Here is a 19,168-nt window from a genome sequence, read left to right on the forward strand (position 1 = left end):
CACCAGGATTTGGAAGAGGGAGACAGATACGAGAGTTCGGTCTTGAGAACGGAGAGATATTGTTTCCTGGCTCTCCTGAGGGTGGACACACACTTGTTTCGGGCTTTGTGAAAGGAAATGAGATTTCCTTCCGTTGGATTTGCTTTCCAGGAGACGAAGGCAAGTTGTTTCTGGGCAACAGCCTCACCACAAGATTCCGTGTACCATGGACGGGAGGAAGGGTATGACAACTGAAGACGAGATGGGATAAATCTGTGCATGAGAGAGAGCAATTTACTTTGGAAGAATTCCCAGGATGAGTTGATGTCAGAGGCGGTAGAGATGAGAGACCAGTCCAGATGATTGATGGCTGCTTGAAGACCGTGCCATTTGGCCTGAGTGAAATGCAAGACTCGTCGCCGCTGAGGAGGCTCTCTGAGAATAGTCAGAGAGATGTCCACTTTAACAAGCACATGATCAGATGAGCCGATTGGAGCAGAAGAAGAGCAGCAGACATTTTCAGGGAAGTTAGTCATAACCAGGTCCAGAAGAGAAGATGATCCGTTGACTGAGATCCGGGTCGGGAAATTGACAGATTGTGTCAGTCCCAGTGAGTCGCAGAAGTCCTTTGCTGAAGAGCCATGGCTGGTGAGAGGTACCCACACCCAGCCAAATGGCATGGTGACAATTGAAATCACCACATATGAGGAAGAGAGAGTTGGGATGAGTAGATAGAAGTTGGTCCATATTATCAGACAGCGAGATGTAGATGGAGTCATCACTGTTTGGTGGACGGTACAACACACATATGAACAAAAGGTGGGAGCGAAGGGGCAGCCGTAGCCAAAGGTATTCCTGGGGGTGAGGTGGAGAGAGGGCAGTGCAGGGCGAGTGAGGAAGAGTTTTTTTTATAAAGAAAGCAACCCCACCTCCAGGACGAGGCTCAGGTCTATCATACCGGAGGAGGGAGTAACCTGGGAGAGATACCAAGGAATCAGAGACATCATGAAGGAGGAAAGTTTCTGTTAAGCAGATCACGTCTTGTTTGTCAGAGCAACCTGTATGGAGAGATCAGTCAAGTTTGAGTGAAGGCCCCGGATATTTGAGGTCCATACCTTAAATGAAGAGGAAGGGGGAGCATCGGATACAGAACGAGGGGGGGGGGGGGTAGGGTAAGATGTGGAAGAGGAGGAAGAGGTAGGGAGAGCTGTTGAAGGTGTGTCAGAGCTTTCAGAATAGCTTGGAGAAGGAAGAATGGGGTGGACAAAAGGTTTGATGGTGATTGGGTGAGGCACAGTGAGGTGTTATTTGAGGAGCAGGAAGAGCGAGGCAGGTTGGGGGAGATAAAGGTGAAAGTTGGAAGGGGGAAGAAGCGGGGAGGACGCTTTGAGGAGGAGGGGTGAGAGGGGAGTCTAGGAGGGGAGGAGCGAGAGAGAGTCTCGGAGGGGAGGGGTGTGGGGGAGTTTAGGAAGGAAGGGGCAAGGGGGGAGATTTGAAAGGGATGGGTGATGGGGAAAGATTTGGAGGGGAGGGGCAAGGGGGTAGATTTGGAGGGGAGGGGCAAGGGGGTCGATTTGGAGGGGAGGGGTGATGGGGAAGTTCTGGAGGGAAGGGGCAAGGGGGAAAATTTGAAAGGGAGGGGCAAGGGGGAAGATTTGAAAGGGATGGGTGATGGGGAAGATTTGGAGGGATGGGGAAAGGGGGTAGATTTGGATGGGAGGGGTGATGGGGAAGTTTTGGAGGGAAGGGGCAAGGGGGAAGATTTGAAAGGGAGGGGCAAGGGGGAAGATTTGAAAGGGATGGGTGATGGGGAAGATTTGGAGGGGAGGGGCAAGGGGGAATATTTGAAAGAGATGGGTGATGGGGAAGATTTGGAGGAGAGGGGCAAGGGGGTAGATTTGGAGGGGAGGGGTGATGGGGAAGTTTTGGAGGGGAGGGGTGATGGGGAAGATTTGAAAGGGATGGTTGATGGGGAAGATTTGGAGGGGAGGGGCAAGGGGGAATATTTGAAAGAGATGGGTGATGGGGAATATTTGGAGGGGAGGGGCAAGGGGGTAGATTTGGAGGGGAGGGGTGATGGGGAAGTTTTGGAGGGGAGGGATGATGGGGAAGTTTTGGAGTGAAGGGGTGATGGGGAAGATTTGGAGGGGAGGGGTGAGATTGGATTTTGAAAAGTGTACGATTAATGGGAAACGAACATTTATTGCAAAACGAGTTTCTTGAGACCTTCGAGTCAAAAATATGTTTGAGGACGCTGAAGGAGTGGTGGAGTGCAGGAGAGTTTCGGGAATGTAGAAAAGAGGAACTGTAAGAGATGGAATTTTTTTTTGGAATGAATAGATTTGGTGAGCAAGTCGAAAGCATCCTTTTATAGAAGAAGAAGAAAAAGGTGTTATAATATATGACAGAATACAGTTCTTCAGGGGAAAGTTTAAACATTTTTAACAACGTGATCACGAACAAGGTGGTCGAAGAACAAACGAACAAATAAGAACAACGAATAAACGAATAAGAGCAGAGAAGGAAAAAATATATATATATATATATTTTTCCTGAGTTGAGATTTTAAACAAGGAAGTATGGGGTGAAAGACAGACAAAAAACAGGGAACAAAAGTATTGCAGCGGAATCGACGAACCGCTGAGAGAAAAACAAAGCCTCAAGGTTGGACACGGAAGCCTACCAGGCCTCAGAATACTCGACACGAATTAACCGACGATTTTGTACGCAGGTATGAAAAACCAACACCGAGAATCCGACTAAAGACACACCATAAGTACACTCACCGAAAGATAGATACAGTTACGACAAAAACACAATTGTGAAAAAATTACTTAACTTCGAAAGCGTGAGCACATGGACAGCTTCGAACTAACTTGACCTCCAAACTTGCGCATGTGCAAGGACCTGCAAGGACCCCCGCATGCGCAATTCCTTTACTAATCGCTTGGTGGTACTGCAGAAAAATCAATTATTTGTTCAGCACAGGAAATCCAGGCAGGTGGGTAAGGTTAGGGAGTGCACAAAGTTTATTTGAGTCATGTTTTTATTCCACCACCAGTAAACAGGCTGTTGGCCTTGAGCAACGTCTAACCGCGGTTGTCACAGCGGTACAAATACCAAGGTAGGGAGAAAAAGGGACGGGAAGGAGGAAGCATCCAAAGGCAAAACTGCAGGAAATAAAAAAAGGTTAATTTATAAAAATTAGGGTTACATGATGCCATATTTAAACAAAAAAAAAATAAGCACAACTTTAAAATATGGGCATGTCATTTTGATCAGGTAGAAGTTTGTAATCCAATGCACTAATATACTAAACATCCCACAAAACCAAATCACAGCACTGCACCCCCACCCCCAAATCTTACCGCAGTTTCCCTTTTGAAATCACAATCATCCCCCACCCCCACATCTTCCCAAAACAAACCAAAAGCTAGGCATTCGGCCACTAAAACTGTCTGTTGACTTTAACCCAGCAATCAGATTTGTAGATTTGAGTCATATTGGGCATGCGGGGGCAGCAATGCTGTGATAAAACCGAGACTGCGCCGTTTTGCAAATCGGCAACAGATTGGAAAGGTGTCCGTGCCAAACAATTCAGTAGTTCCAAGAAAAATTCAAATGCTGACATTCTTCTAGGACGACAGGCAAATGCAACAATTTGCTTGAGGGAGGGAAGAAGAAAATAAAATAAAAAGCAAGTAGGTGTTGGTACCAAAGTAAATAGGAAAAAAAAAAAATTAAAAATCTTATTTTGTACTGAGCACTGTTAAACCATCAACAATCCATCCTAGATTACTGAAAGCAGTTCAATGCAACAGCCATTAAACAAGCCACCAACCAGCAGTTTGAACACAAAAGCAGCTTTGCAGCTAACCAATGAAGCTAATTGCAGGACAACCGCTGAAACCCCTTACCCACTTCTCTCCATCACCCAACCCAAACCCGTTCCTGCCTTTCTTCCCCAAATCACAAAACTCCCCAAGTACATCAACTCAAAATATGCAGCCAATCAGAAGATGGGTGAAGATGGGGCAGTTGCAGTAGATGAAGGGGAAAGGAGAAGATGGGGAAAGGGGAGAAGAGGGTTGGGGATAGTGAAACCTTCCCTCAATTTTTCTCTTGTACATTCTGGGAGATATCCTTGGTTTCAGCATTCTCTCCCTCACCTGCACAAAGAAGCAAACAAAATGAAAAATAAACAATCACTTGGTGAAAGAAAGGTTGCAGAAGCAATCTCTTACATAGGGTTGTGTCGAAATAAAACAAATACAAGGGCAAAGACAAAGTGCTCAGCAAATTTTAGCCAAACATGCAAACGTTTTTAAGATGCATTAAAAAAAGGAAAGCGAGTTTTCGCATAGAAGTAAGAAGTGTGAAAAACAAAGGCAAACAAAAGATTTCCTGGAGAAAGGAAATAGTCTTACAACAGGAACGAACAGAAGGGAAGAGTGGAATGAAGTCCTTTAGTATTCTATTGCAGAAAAAAAAAAAGGTTTCAGGAAACGAGGATAGGAGCAAGATGATGGCATAACTTAGTCATTTTACTCAAAACAAAAACGGCAACAACAATCTCTCTAAAGGACAAGGAAGAAGCAGAGAAAATAGACATAAGCCTCATGTCTCCAAACAAAAAAAAGATAAAACAAAAATAAAACAGATGAGAATTTAAATATGATCCACCAGGCCACACATACCGTCCCCCTGCATGTCTGAAGTCCAGAGCGTGAGGTTGTCTCTAAGCAGCTGCATGATAAGCGTCGAGTCCTTGTAGCTATCTTCGTTCAATGTGTCGAGTTCGGAAATGGCATCGTCGAACGCCCTCTTTGCCAATCTACGCACAAGCGAAACGGCAAGTGGGCCACCGAACAAATTTTTCCATGCAAGTACACCCCTCCACAAAATATGTGAACAGAGTGCACTCCTCATTTTAAAACAGTCATTTTCAAAATGACATAAACCCACAGGAAGTAAATAAATAAATTAAAAGATGGAAAGTGAGCTGGTTAACACACTCGCATGCGCGCTCAGGGGTATTGAGGATCTCGTAGTAGAATACGGAGAAGTTGAGGGCCAGGCCGAGACGAATCGGATGCGTGGACTGCAAACCGGACATGGCCACATCGCTGGCATCCTCGTATGCTTTGAGGCTCTTATCGGCAACTTCCTTACGCTGGTTACCAGTCGCAAACTCAGCAAGATACCGGTGGTAATCACCCTTCCTGCAAATGAGAAAAGGTACCAGAGTTGATGCAGAAGCAGCTGACAGGGAAGCTTATGTATGCTGAGACAAATCTAACTGAACATTCAAATTTACTCAAAATCCAAAGTCAGTCAATTTCTACTACAAGAGATTCAATAAAAATTGTTTCCTCTCAAACAGCATACAACAACAACAACAACAACAGGCATTTTAAGGCCATTTTCCCTGCAAGAGCAGGGAGCCCGCTTCAAATCTCAAACAGCATGGTGATTTTTTTTTCTTTTCTGACTGATATTTTATGACAAGCCAGAAAAATGACGATTCCATAACAACAAATAAAGAATGCATCAGGAAATATGCATATTGATGAACCAATCAACCCGCTCTACAATCTTTACATTAATGCTGCACAAATTCATCCAACAGAGCGCAAGCGCCATGACATGTGAAAGAACAAGAGTTTGTATCAATCCCAATCCTCAAAAAGAGGTAAAAGGGTATTTTTGATTTATTTATGAATCAATCAATTATTTAATTTTTTCTATTAATTATCTAATTAATCAATTTTGAAAAAGCTACAGATTTGGATGAAGCAGTGGTGGTTTAGTTATGTCATTAGCCAATTGATTAAGAAATTAATTATTTTACGATTATTATTTCTTTCTTTTATATTACGCAATTAATCAATTATTGTGCAACACTCCCTCCCAATTCAGTCTCCATGTGCTGCACGGCGGCATCGCTTGCGCCAAAGGCACCCCCAGAAATGTCGTGCACTGGAGGATATGTTATTTAATTGGCATGGGAGCGGTGTACTTTGAATGCATCACTCTACACTTGAGAATAATAGAACAATGAATGCTCTTAAAACAATGTGTTCGGGGGTTGGGGTGAGTATAACCTATTATTGGGGGTGAGTATAACCGATCTATTATTCTCATAAACAATGAGAATAATAGAACAATGAATGGCTGTTATGGCTCTTAAAACAATGAATATCGAGAAGTCGTATTAATAATGCGGCAACGTAAATTGGGATATTACATACACATACATTATGTTACATTTGTGGGGGTAAACAATGAAATACCTTAGTCAAGATAGAATCGTGTCGATTAGAATGCTCCGAGTGTCACGTAGAGGAATATTGATGTATCCAAGTAGGCCGTCTGTCCGGGTAAGAGCATTTGCAGGTCGCCATAAGGAGCGTGGCTTTGTGTAAAGCAATTCTAGGGCTTAAAGATTAATTCCCCAGTGTGCAATTTGCCCTTGTGATCTTCCCTCATTCTTTATTACAATTAAAAAGACCACCAAACAACAACTATAACAAATGTCTCCATTCACTCAACACCGCCAGAGCTAACACCCAGCACATTTGCCGATCATGCCAGTCAAGCCCTGCCTCACAGCCTTCGACGGCATGCGAACATTGGGAGAGAGATTAGACTCCACTCCACTACCCCCCTCCCCCCTCCCGACGACCCATGACAGAGAGGCGACGCCTCAGCCTTCGTGACTGGTGGAGGCACGATGGGATAATCGAGTAGAGCTCGGTGATTGGACAGAGTATGACGTCGGCGGTCGAACATTCGAGAGCTGAAGGAAAAAGACGCGTTTCGCCATCTTGCTCTTTCTTTCTCTTCTCTCTGACTTTTGCAATGTGGAAGGAGGAGGTGTTGGTTGACGGTGGTGCTCTGCGGAGAAGGAGGGGGCAACGAGCGAAACAAAGGGATCCTGCCTGCTTGCCTTACGCCGGCAGCCAGCTACGGCCGCGGTTCCGCGCCATCTTGTGCGCTTCCCACGCGGTGACTGGTTCGACGACCAGCAAGCACTACCAGCCATTTGGGGACGCAAAGCTAAGTGCCGCCCGGCAATAAACGAAATATCATTTATTTTTACTTTCGTTTTCCCCTTGTGTGTATACGAGTCTGAGATGAGACGTCTCAAGTTAGGAAATAGTTTTTACCTCACATACATTTTTATTGTCTACATTTATTTTCATTAAATCATTATTTGTGACTTTCATTTCTCGTCTTGTCTCGTGTTTGTTTGTGGGTTCGGATTAACCCTGTGTGTCCCCGATTAGATAAGGCTTGGGCCTTCCCGCGCGCACCAAAGATAATTCCGCCACGGTTTGGAGTACGCCTCAGAGTTAAAGCTCGTTACGGCGGCTATCCGTCAGCTAGGGGATCTTAATCCCCGGTGTCACGACAATATATACACATACATATACAATAATAATGTACACTGTTGTCACAACCTGCAACACTAAATATATATTTTTCGCCTCCTCTGTCAACACAAAACTCCACCTTCTTTGCTGTTGAAGGTATTATACAAATCATCTCTGAGTGCCTTCATGGTTTGATTCAATATCAATTACGAGTCAGACAGACAGCTGGGGCTAGTTTCACCCTCCCTCACCCACCCACCTACTCCTCCTCCTCCTCCTCCTCCTCCCCACCCCCACTCCCCTCCCAAGATATTACATAACAATTGAAGACACCCAGTTCCAATCAACACTCGACCCAAACAAAGCCAATGGAGATCTGACGCAACAAACCCAGGCAGTGCATAATCAGCAGAGGCCTACCTGCAGGCCTGATGTCTTAGGCCCACCACAAAACAAAGATGGTGGCCATACCATTTTGTCTGGGTGTCATGGTGGGTGTAGTCAAGCGACAAATGTGGGCGGGGTCCAGCAGCCGTCTCACCAATGGGTGCACATTTGAAAAATCTACTACCAACAGCAACAACAACAACCACCACAGAACTCTTGTAGACCTGCTCTTATGATGAAATTGTACATTTACTACCTCTGCCACCAAAGGTGGACGGAGCCTATGTTTTCAACCCTGTCTGTTTGCCTGAGCAGGACACAAAAAAGTTATGGACAGATTCGGACGAAACTTGGTGGACAGGTTGGGTGTGTGACAAGGAAGAATGGATGCGATTTGAAGATCTGGATCCGAGAATTTTAAGCGATTCTTCTCCATTGAGAAAATGGGGCCAAAAACGATGTATACATAGCACAATATCTATAAAACAGACGAACCTGCGGTCACCTCTTCACAGGATCTACCACCTACTGCGCAAGACATTATCACCCCCCAACATCCCCCATAAACAATGGGCAGAATACTCACCCCCAACCCCCGAACACACACAGGTACCCACAGTTCCCACATGACTAATGTCCATCCAGCATGTCCTGGATCTCAATCATTCTTCTTGTCCTGCTGCCTTGACCTGCGTTTTGCCTCTCACTCTGCTCATCGATCAAACATTGCAGGTCTGGGCATGAGTGATGCGTGTGTGACTACTAGTGATGCACTAGGCAATGTGGGGTACGGGTGGCCCTAATCCATTCCAAGCGAGCAGGGGATGGTTTGACCGCTTCAAGAAGTGGCACAGTCTCCGCAACGTCAAACTGTCAGGCGGGCATGCCTCTGCTGACTACGAAGCAGCCAAAACGTCCCCTGCTTAACTCAGATGAGAATGGATACCTGCCACAGCCAGGCAGGCAGATCTCAACCACACTATTATTTATTTATTTTTTCCCCTGCCCTGGTTCCTCCTCATGAGAATCAGCACCCTTTCCTGTCTCTCCTGCATCCCCTTCTAGGCTATGAGCCAGACCCCCCCAAATTGACCGGTCGGTACCATACAGATGGAGTAAGGCTCATTGTGATTTTTAGCAAGATATATGTCCCTAGATATGAAAAAAAAGTGATAGTGTATAATTCTCGGCCATCTGTGTTATCACCCGAAATATTATTATACGCCTGCTTCGCTCTGCCAAAAAATGTGATATTTGCTAAAATTGGAATAAATATGTTTTTAAGGACCACAGAGTGCCGAGATCGAGATCGAGATCGTATTTGTTTGAGAGATCATGATAAACCTAGAGTGTGGAGCAAGTTTGCATGCATTGTGAAATATAATGTAGCTGATGTTACAAACCTACTTTAGGATACTAGCTAATACCAAAAATTACACTGAGATACCAAAGGTAGTAGACGAATAAACCTAAAATGTTCAAAAGCTATGTTTCGTTCCAAAATATCAAAATTAGGGGGTATGGTTGAACATATTTTGAACTTTGCCAAAATATGTGCCCCAAACAACCACCATATTACAAAGTAATGATATATTCCAATGCAGTGGTTCCTTGCGAAGATTTTGAGGGGTCAAATGTTACTCTGGGAGTTTTCATTTTTGAAATATTGACAAAAATGTACAATGTGAATTCTGAACTCGAAGCGATTTCGACCACTTTTTCACTAAATTTAACATATTTTTTGTCATTATAATCAATATTTTGATAAATAACCCCCACAAATGTTCTATATTTCTATTACTATATTAGTTGGCATCCAGTATGCAAATTATTGGCACTCTGTGGTCCTTAAAAACATATTTATTCCAATTTTAGCAAATATCACATTTTTTGGCGAAGCGAAGCAGGCGTATAATAATATTTCGGGTGATAACACAGAGATGGCCGAGAGTTATACACTGCTATCACTTTTTTTTCATATCTAGGGACATATATCTTGCTAAAAATCACAATGAGCCTTACTCCATCTGTATGGTACCGACCAACCCCCTTGGCTCATAGCCTATAATAATATTTCGGGTGATAACACAGAGATGGCCGAGAGTTATACACTGCTATCACTTTTTTTTCATATCTAGGGACATATATCTTGCTAAAAATCACAATGAGCCTTACTCCATCTGTATGGTACCGACCAACCCCCTTGGCTCATAGCCTATTCGGTGCATGACTCATCAGCGACCTCACCTGCGTCGTCTTGAGAGAAGTTAGAGTCCACTGCATTTAAATTCTTCATAATCATCATAATTTGAAAAGTTGTGTTTATTGGAAACTATCTTGTGTCGGTTTTCTTGTTTGTAAGCAATTTTTTTTTAATGAAACGAATCAAATGCATTCGCAGTCAAAAATTTTTTTTATAAGCTTTTTTAAAAATTCCCCCTATGAATCAGGAACCGCCAGGAACCTATCGCCCTTTTCCCATCCCATTGAAACAACGCCCCTACATTCGCGGATTCGACATTCACGTCATTTTCCAGGAACGTATCCCCTGCAAATGTGTGTCTGACAGTATTTGTCCAAATGAAAGCATCCAGCAGTCTGCCAAAAATGCTACAAACTCAGTTTTAATATGCATCCAAACATGCATGAATTAACAACAACAAAAATTATGTCAAAGACAGAAAAAAAAAGTATATATATTTTTAATAAATAAAAATACAAAAAGGAAAAGATGAAACACTTCAAAACTTAGTAAAAACAAAAACAAAACAAGGAACAACTTGATTTAAATTGAATGTTATATTTTGAACACGAATCAGAACATGAACAGACAGTTTATCAGTACTTTGGCTCTGAATTAATCCCGATTGCACATGCACAGAGAAGAGCGAGATACTTTTGTTACTGTCTGCCTGTGTGGGAGTCAAACAAAATTGAAAATCATTCCAAACAGGAAACTTACTGCTTTTTAAGGATGTCATAAAGGACACAAATGATAAACAATAACTAATGGAACATGTTAAAGAAGGTGATGTAGGTTAACAACCACTTTGCCTCCTCCACCCCCACTTGCATCCAAAAATGCAAGCCACTCTGCAGAATTACAGAATGCAATCCAATATTCCTGGGAGCAATACATTGTTCATGACGTTCAAATACATTAGAGAAACTTGGCAAAAAACATGTTTTCTTAAAAGTGGAAAAACCAAACGGTCTCATTTTTTAAACAAAAACTCTCCCATATGGTCCTTCCAGCATCGAGCAATGCACCAAATGATCAATGTGCTTTAAATGAAGTGTGCGTCTAAGTGCATGAGTGAAACTGCAGAAGTTTAAAAAAAGGAAAATGACGAAGGGGGTCTGGGCACATGCTCTCCCATGCCAAAATATGCATTTGGGGGTGATCTTGCCCAAATTGTAACAAAACAAGACCGAAAGTCTCAACGGCATAGCCGGGCTTGTTTGATACTTTAGTTGAAGAGGATAGTATGACCTGGTGGAGTCCTGGTGGATACCAGTTATCAAATAATGCAAGTATGAATTATTTTTTTTAAAGTATGGTAAGTCTCTAAGCTGTCTGTCACCATGGAAGTGGAGATTGCATCGAAGCGCTGGTTTATTCTACATGTTTCAAGTCAACAATGAATCAACCATACACTGCTGCAATCCAGGAACTTTGCAGTCAAGACAAAGGGATTGCAGTGTTACAATTATATTTGCTATATAATTAATGTTATTATTATTACAAAACTATACTACTGTATTACGAATGAAAAAAAGGAAAGGTAGAGCATGGCGATTGTGATATATGACAGGTCCGACAATATGTTCGGCCTGAATGGCATTGAAATCAAAATGGTGGTGTGGAGTCAGCCGTCATACGTAAGTGACATAAATGACATCGCACACGTAAATCACATAACCCATCATGTGACCAGATCCTCAGCTCTGATTGGTGTACGTTTGTGAGGGACGTACATACATACATAGTTCCAGATGGCTTTGCTCTACGGGCTATGCTGTAAAAACTAAGCAAGTAAAAGTGATGTCTGGGGGAAATTTTTTCAATTTCACCTGAATATTAATTGCTGGGAAGATTAGTTTCCATAAGTATAGTATTTTATTATTGTAAAAGAAAATACTGAATACCACATACCTTTCCAGGATTTTCGATACATGTGGCCCGTTGGTCCATCAGACCAAATTAGCATTGGTCTTCACGTGCTTGTCGCATACCTGCCTGCTGTATTGTTTGAGCATTAACTTGCCTTTCACCAAGCCTACATGTGCTTGGACCAGGACTGGGATTATACATTCGTTATTATTATTACCAAATGATACTCCTATTATTGTCGTTAATATTATTGGCGTTAATTAATATTCGCTTTGTTAGAATGTCACCATCGTTTTTGTTATTTATTTTGCAATTAGAATGCTATGCCATTGTGTTGAACCTGGTGTTGGCTTAGCGGTTAGGGTGCCGGCTTGGGATCCTAGGATCCTGGGTTCGAATCCCGGTCGATCGCCGAATTAACACCAGGGGGGTTGACTCAGCCTGCCATCCTTCCGAGGTCGGCAAATTGAGTACCAGCTTGCTGGGATGAATGATCACGGTGTACCCGGATTCAGAATAGGTACACCGTATCCCTGTGCATCGTAAGAGCGTGACCAAGGGTTGGCGTCAGGAAGGGCATCCGGCCATAAAAACATTGCCTCAAACAGGGAACCATGATTGTCATGGGGCCCGCAAGGCTAACCGCCGCTCTAGCGGGGAAAAATGGCCTTAAAACGATCATTCATTCATTCATTCAATGCTATGCCATGGAAGGACCTATTGAGCTACTCTATACACCTTAACAGGGCATGCATTTAAAACATGGGAATTCTTCTGGATTCTTCGTAATTAATTATCCTAATCAACTTAGGAGATCATGACGTTCATTTTGGTGCATCACATTGCAAATTAGAAATCTCCAATACAACTCCACAAAAATAATAATTATAACACGACACGACACGACACACACCATCCTCATCATCTAATGGAGGTCTTGCAATCACCCTTGCTCCAGTGTAAACCAGAGCATTCACTGCCTCTGGATACTGTTCCACTCATTTATTTACTTGGTGGATTCTTGACTCGTTATCGGATCGCGAGTGTACTTTATTTATCTGCCGGTTTTCACGTCTGTCATCGTGGGATTTTCCTTTTATCATCCCCTGTGCCTATTTATAATCAATTGTTAATCTGCAAGAACACATTTGGTGCTGTGACCGGTTATTGCAGAATGAGTATTTCGGCGCAGCTTTATGGCAAATCCACAGCGGAGGTTAAATTGGTTCTCTTTCTAAAGAGACTGGTGGAAATTCTCTAAAAAGACTGGTGGAATGAACAATACCTCATTAAAATTACTATGGGAGTAACTCACATAATCGTGGTCATGATGCATTAGCATTGCCCCCTATCCGGACAGAAACAAATAAGCATATCGGAATAGCACATCAATTCCCAAAAATCGCAGCATGCTTTTCAGACAACAAAAATACTGAAACCTCCGTGTGGGTCGTTACAAAAATACGTGCTATACGGAAGGAGTTTCACCCAAGTTAGTGTTTCACCAAAGCTATTAACCTCAGATTGAAATGCTTACATTTTAAAGTAGAACACCTTGGACTCTTCACTCTTTGCGTTGGCAATCAAATGTTTGTCCAGGACATCGAGAATGTCAGTGCAGATCTCACGGAGCTCATCCTCCACCTGCATCATAAAACACGATACAAATGTTAAATGATTATCAGATTACTGCAATATATGCAAGAGGTTATAAAGAAATATTTCACACCAAAGATCACACAAGATTGCAATATCCCAACTGGTGGCTTAACCATAGGAGCAAAATGTGTACAAGCTCCTAAACAAAAAGAGAGTGGCACAGGATTCCTATAAATCAAAGCTGGCAGGGAGAGAGCAGTGGAGACAGTCAAAAATTAATATTCCTAAATACACAATCTAAATGGCTCACTTAAGTAAATATTTGCCCCCCCCCCCCCTCCCCATGTAGAAATTTTTTTTTTTTTTTTTTTTACCGTGCAACGATAATTGCGGATTAATTCGATCTTGTCTTCACTGTGGGGTTCCTTATGTTCGATCGAGCTTATAATGCGCCAGGAAGCACGACGGGACCCAATCACATTTTTGTAGGCCACCGAAAGCAGGTTCCTTTCTTCCACCGACAGCTCTTCATCTCTGGCAGCCACCTTTTTCATCAATTGCACCATTTCTGCCAAGACAACATGTGGAATTGTAAAGGTTTTACAAAAAAAAATAAACAACATTAAAAAAACATGACTGTGCAGGTCAACCTTGCAATTTTTGAAAACAAATATTTCAAACCTGGGATCAAGTAAGCAACAATACATGGAATTTCAAATCAATCCCACATCTAACAGATGTCAGTTTGACTTATTGGCAAACCACATTTTGATCAGATCAATGCATTATCAAAAGTGCCAATAATCTTTAACAGCCACAATTATTCACACATCAATTGGGCTTGGCCGGGGAAAGCTTTGCCCAAGTCTTTCACGAACCGGCTGGCCAGGACCGACTTTCGACTTAGGTTAGTCCACAAATTTCGGAATTTGGCCATGATGCCAGTGATAGCTCACCTACTTTTCATGAAGGATACCGTGGGATCTTTAACGGCCACAAACGAATTCCAGCAGACTGGGTGCCCAGTCTAACGTCCATCCGAGGGACGGCAGAAACATTGATGAATCACCGTGATTGTGAAACATCAAGATGAGATTCCAACCCAGGCTAGATAGCTTAGAGGCGAGCGTGAGTACTTCTTGGCCACCCTGCCAACCCCTTATCCAAAATGCCAATATAACCATAAAACAGCTAAAACTGGCAGTCATCAATAAGTTAGGCATAAACTACAATGGAACTTGGTAGAGAGCATAACTCCACCAGGCTGAACAGTTTACATTTTGTAACCCACGGATAGGCCGGATCTGCATCTGCACCTTAACCATAATCTAATCGGCTTGTTCTTGTGAACTACCAAACTCATCCACAACCTTTTGAAAGATCATGCTATATATTGTTTTTGTCCCATCTCTAAATTGTGAAGAATCGCTTAAAATTTTTCATATCCGGATGTTCATCAAAATCCAATTCATTCTTTTCACAAACCAACCTGCCCACAAGCTTTTGGCCGAATCCAGCCACAACTTTGAGATATACTGCTCATAGACAAACAGACAGGGGTGAGAACAAGGGCCTCTCACTCACTCACCGCAGGCAGGTTGGTGGTCTTTCCGTCTTCTACCGACTCCTCTCTGGCTTTGCCCCCCCAGCTCTCTCTGGGCTCTGTCCCCCAAATATTCCTACAGGTCGCACAAGATCTGCCTGCAACCCTCTTATGGTCAAACTGCCAAAATCAAGACTCTCTGCTCACCTTCACTCCTCTTTTCTCCCACCTCTGGAACAAACTCCCTCACTCTCTTCAATCCCACTCCACCCTCCAGGTCTTTAAAACAGCTGTTCACCACCATCTCTTATCTTGCCCCATCCAAAGCATTGATCTTTTCTACCCCCGCTAATTTCACCCCAATTCCACTTTTTTGAAATACCAACTTCTGTCCTGGAAGTCCTTGGTGTCCTTGTGTTTTATACTTCTCCCCCCCCCCCCCCCCCTTTCCCACACCTCCTCCCCCCAAGCCCTCTCCCTTCCACACATCTCCCTGCTCTCAAATGTTGTGTTTGTGTGCTTCCCCTTCTCTCCCCATCTTGTCTTCCGCTCCCTCTTTTTATATATTTTGTTTGTCTGGTTGATTTGTTTGTGAAGTAAATGTTAGCTCTTTCACGAGCCTCGATTCAGTATACAAAAAAAAATATATATATATATATATACTTCCAGCCACCTTTGCTGGAGGGTATAATTAAATAACTATAACGGCACTCTGTCGACCAATATGCCTCTGCCCACATTACATTATACATACTTGGACCAAGTTTGATTTGGATCCCTACAGCCGTTCTTGTTATCGCAGTAACAAAATATTTTTTACTTAACATGACCTCTGACCTTTGACCTCTTCACCCCAAAATCTAATCAGTTCATTTTTGCATCATAATATATACTTGCACCAACTTTGGTCAAAATCCCATTGCTGGTTCACAAGTTATCACGGTAACAGGATTTTTACCTAACATGACCTCTGGACCCCATAATGTAATCAGTTCATCTTTACATTATACATACTTGTACCAAGTTTGACTTGGATACCTTCAGCCACTCAAGTTATTGCGGCAACAATAACCTATCACGGACGGACAAGCCGAAAATATAATGCCTTTGGCGACTTCGTGGGTGGAGGAATTTTATGTTACAAAAAAAAACAAAAAAAAACAAAAAAAAAAAAACTCCTCTACCATACCTAAACAAAAAGGTAGAACAAATTGTGCAGACAAAAGGACGAGTCAAAAAAGTACCCTCTACCTCCTCTCCAAGCATGAAATGAAAATGAGCACAAATGGCCCTTTGCCAGATGCAGTTTCCAACCCACGTAACAATTCCCTTGTGCCTTTGGACAGCGATCTTGTTGCTGGCCCTGAAAACTTAATTGGGGAGGGGGTTGGAGGTGGGGGTAAACGACACAAGTTTACTTAACACCTTTTTTTTTTTCTTTTTTTTTTTTAGTCCAAGGTTTCAATTATGACAAAAATGACATTCAAATGCACCTAATCTGCTGGTTAATCAATACCCCCTCACCCTAAAAAAAGGGAATTCCAAACGAAAATCGAGGAGCAACTTGATGCAAATATGCTTCCATTGGGCTATTCGATCATTTACACGTAATGTGAAAAGCCAACACCCAATCCAACACAATAACCTTAGAGGCAAGCTCTAATCCTACACTGCAATGCCCTCTACCCCCTCTAGAACGGCACTCTGTCGACCAATATGCCTCTGCCCACATTACACATTAAAGGTGTACAAGTTTTAACTTAGAGCTGGATGGAAGAGCAGCGCATGACGCATCCAGCCTTGGCACTTTTAGACAAATGCCCCCACCCATTCCCTGCTCCTCACCACACCCATTTCAAGTGACTGACATATTTTTCCAATGGCATAGCACATGGAAACAAGGACCTCACTACATACCAGCAACTAGAAAAACTAATGTCCAACAGATAGCAAATGGTAGCACAAATCTCTCAAGTCTGAGCATGAAGGGATGGCAGAGCCACACCCAACAAGTGGCCGGGTAAGCTGTGGGCAGTACCCTGCCCAGACATGACATTAGGTAGCAGTAACACAAACCCCATTCCTTCTCCCCCAAAGAAGAAACTATAAACCTTTATACATTTTAAAATTGTATAGAAAGGCAAAACAAGGCAACTCAATATCAAATATTTCAACCAACTTCTTCAGTCTCCTTATTCCATCGATGACAGCTGTTCACCACCATCGCAGGTCAACCCGATGCATAACCATGGATGATCTTCTCTACCCCTATTTAACCCTCCCCAAGCTCCCCTCTATCAGGATTTTCATTCCACTTCTGTGATTGAGAGTTTGTGCCCATCTCGATCTTGTTCAACCCAGGTCCTCCGCACATCACAAATTGTCTCCCTCTATAGTCTTTCAACCCTGTTGGTGTCCCCGCCCTCCATCCTCAGTTCTGATCCATTCTGTTCTAGCTCCTCCACACCATAACCACAAAACTTCAACAAAACCAAATAGCTTCTTTCAGTATTTGGAAATTAATATGTGCATTTAAAAAGCTGACGCAGAAAGGCAGGGAGATTGTTGCAATTAGGAAAAATTAACTCATCCCACCTCTAAAATTATCAGACATACCAGAGCTTTTACCATGTGGTCAAAGCCAGTGTGTTGCCAAACACAGCAGTACTGACCCAATTTAAACACACCGAGCTCCCAATGGGAACACATGGTGGGCAAATCAAAACTTGCAAAGGAAACTCCCAAATAAATATGCAAGTGGGCACGTTTTTAAAGCAAATGAGCACTATCACAATAAAATAATTTATTTTCTCAGCAATCCAGGTAGAACCTTGTAACTTAGAAAAGTGAAAAAAAAATTACAACAAAAAACCCCAGAGGGTAAAGGGTGTGGCCACTCCACCACACCAAGACACGTCGAGCTAACTCCGCCCACTTCACGGAAACGAGAGCAACGTCACAGAGAATCTGCAGAGAGGATGCAGCCCACACACCGCCAAAGACTGCCTTTTACATCAATAAGCAGAGAACCACCCTCCTTTTTAACCCCTCCCACCTCCTAACCTCCAATAACGAATAATCCAATTTGGAGGAACGCAACCACCAAGCTGTAATTTGGAATCCTGGTGTGAGAAAATACAGGCGATTCACATCTTCCAGTTCCAGGTAAGCAATTCCACGACCACAAGGAAACCCTTTTTTTTTTTTTTTAATTTACATCGAGTATTCATAAAAGAGCTGCATGGCACAATTTCACTCACCCAATCAATCAGATTTTTAACACAATGACGACGGGAAGTCATCGATACATAATATATATATATATATAAATAATCCCACCAAGCCGGTACTGACACGGCCGACGGGCACCTCGTGCCGAGCGCAGGTAACCAGGTAGGGCCGAGCCAGGTACTATGGGGTGTCAGCATGGTGAGACTTCCGGATGGAGCCACCACCTAATGTGCCGGTAATTCGAGCGCCAAAATAAATATATAACCCAAAGATTAGTCTAGTTGACGCGTCACCACATTAACTACACAATCATGACGTACAAGGACAAAATAGACAGAAGTAGAACGAATCCAATAAAATTTCTCATTATATATTTATATATTTCACATTGGGACAAGATCAATCTATTCTAAGACTATCACCCTCACCGACCCCATTCACGATTCCAAACGCTATTTGCGCCGAATCCATATAATTACGTCTCTATGCACCCAAAACATGAAGGATTAATTTAGCATCTTCCTCAGACGCCATGAATGAGCCAAGACGTCGCCATGTTACTCAGGGTGAGGCGGGCGGCGCCCAGACGGAAAAAAAAAAAAAAAAATCTCACCATCATAGCGTTCAGCCTGTTCAGCCAGTTTGGCTTGAAAGATTTGATCCTCCTTATCCGCCATGGAGGGTTACGACGATGACGGGAGGGAGAGCAGAACGGGCTGAACCGATGGACGGCGAGAGCCAAAGGCAGACGGAAGAGCACCAAAAAACGCACAAGATGGCTGCCGATAGATCTCCCACGTACGCCCAATCAGTGCTCGTCTTACTCATCCACCCCCGCAGTGCACATTTTACCCAATAGCAGCGGGTGTTGTTAATCGCCGACGGAGAAACCCTCCAATCACTGAGGACTAACTCGCGAGGTTTCGCTTGCCTTCAGCC

The 19,168-nt window shown here is 43.1% G+C and overlaps 1 protein-coding gene across 1 annotated transcript; it reads right to left on the reverse strand.

The window, feature by feature from the left end:
• Nucleotides 1-2,985: 2,985 nt before the first annotated feature.
• On the reverse strand, nt 2,986-19,083 carry LOC137416159 (14-3-3 protein epsilon). Its single transcript, XM_068101686.2, has 6 exons — nt 18,843-19,083; nt 13,830-14,023; nt 13,394-13,500; nt 4,995-5,201; nt 4,677-4,813; nt 2,986-4,148 (listed from the first exon to the last, which is right to left on the reverse strand). The coding sequence occupies exons 1-6, from the start codon at nt 18,904-18,906 to the stop codon at nt 4,090-4,092; spliced, it is 768 nt and encodes a 255-aa protein (XP_067957787.1). The 5' UTR covers nt 18,907-19,083; the 3' UTR covers nt 2,986-4,089.
• Nucleotides 19,084-19,168: the final 85 nt, after the last annotated feature.

The sequence above is a fragment of the Myxine glutinosa genome, chromosome 6 (assembly GCF_964187855.1).
Source record: "Myxine glutinosa chromosome 6, kmMyxGlut1.1, whole genome shotgun sequence".
NCBI classification, from domain to species: Eukaryota; Metazoa; Chordata; class Myxini; order Myxiniformes; family Myxinidae; genus Myxine; species Myxine glutinosa.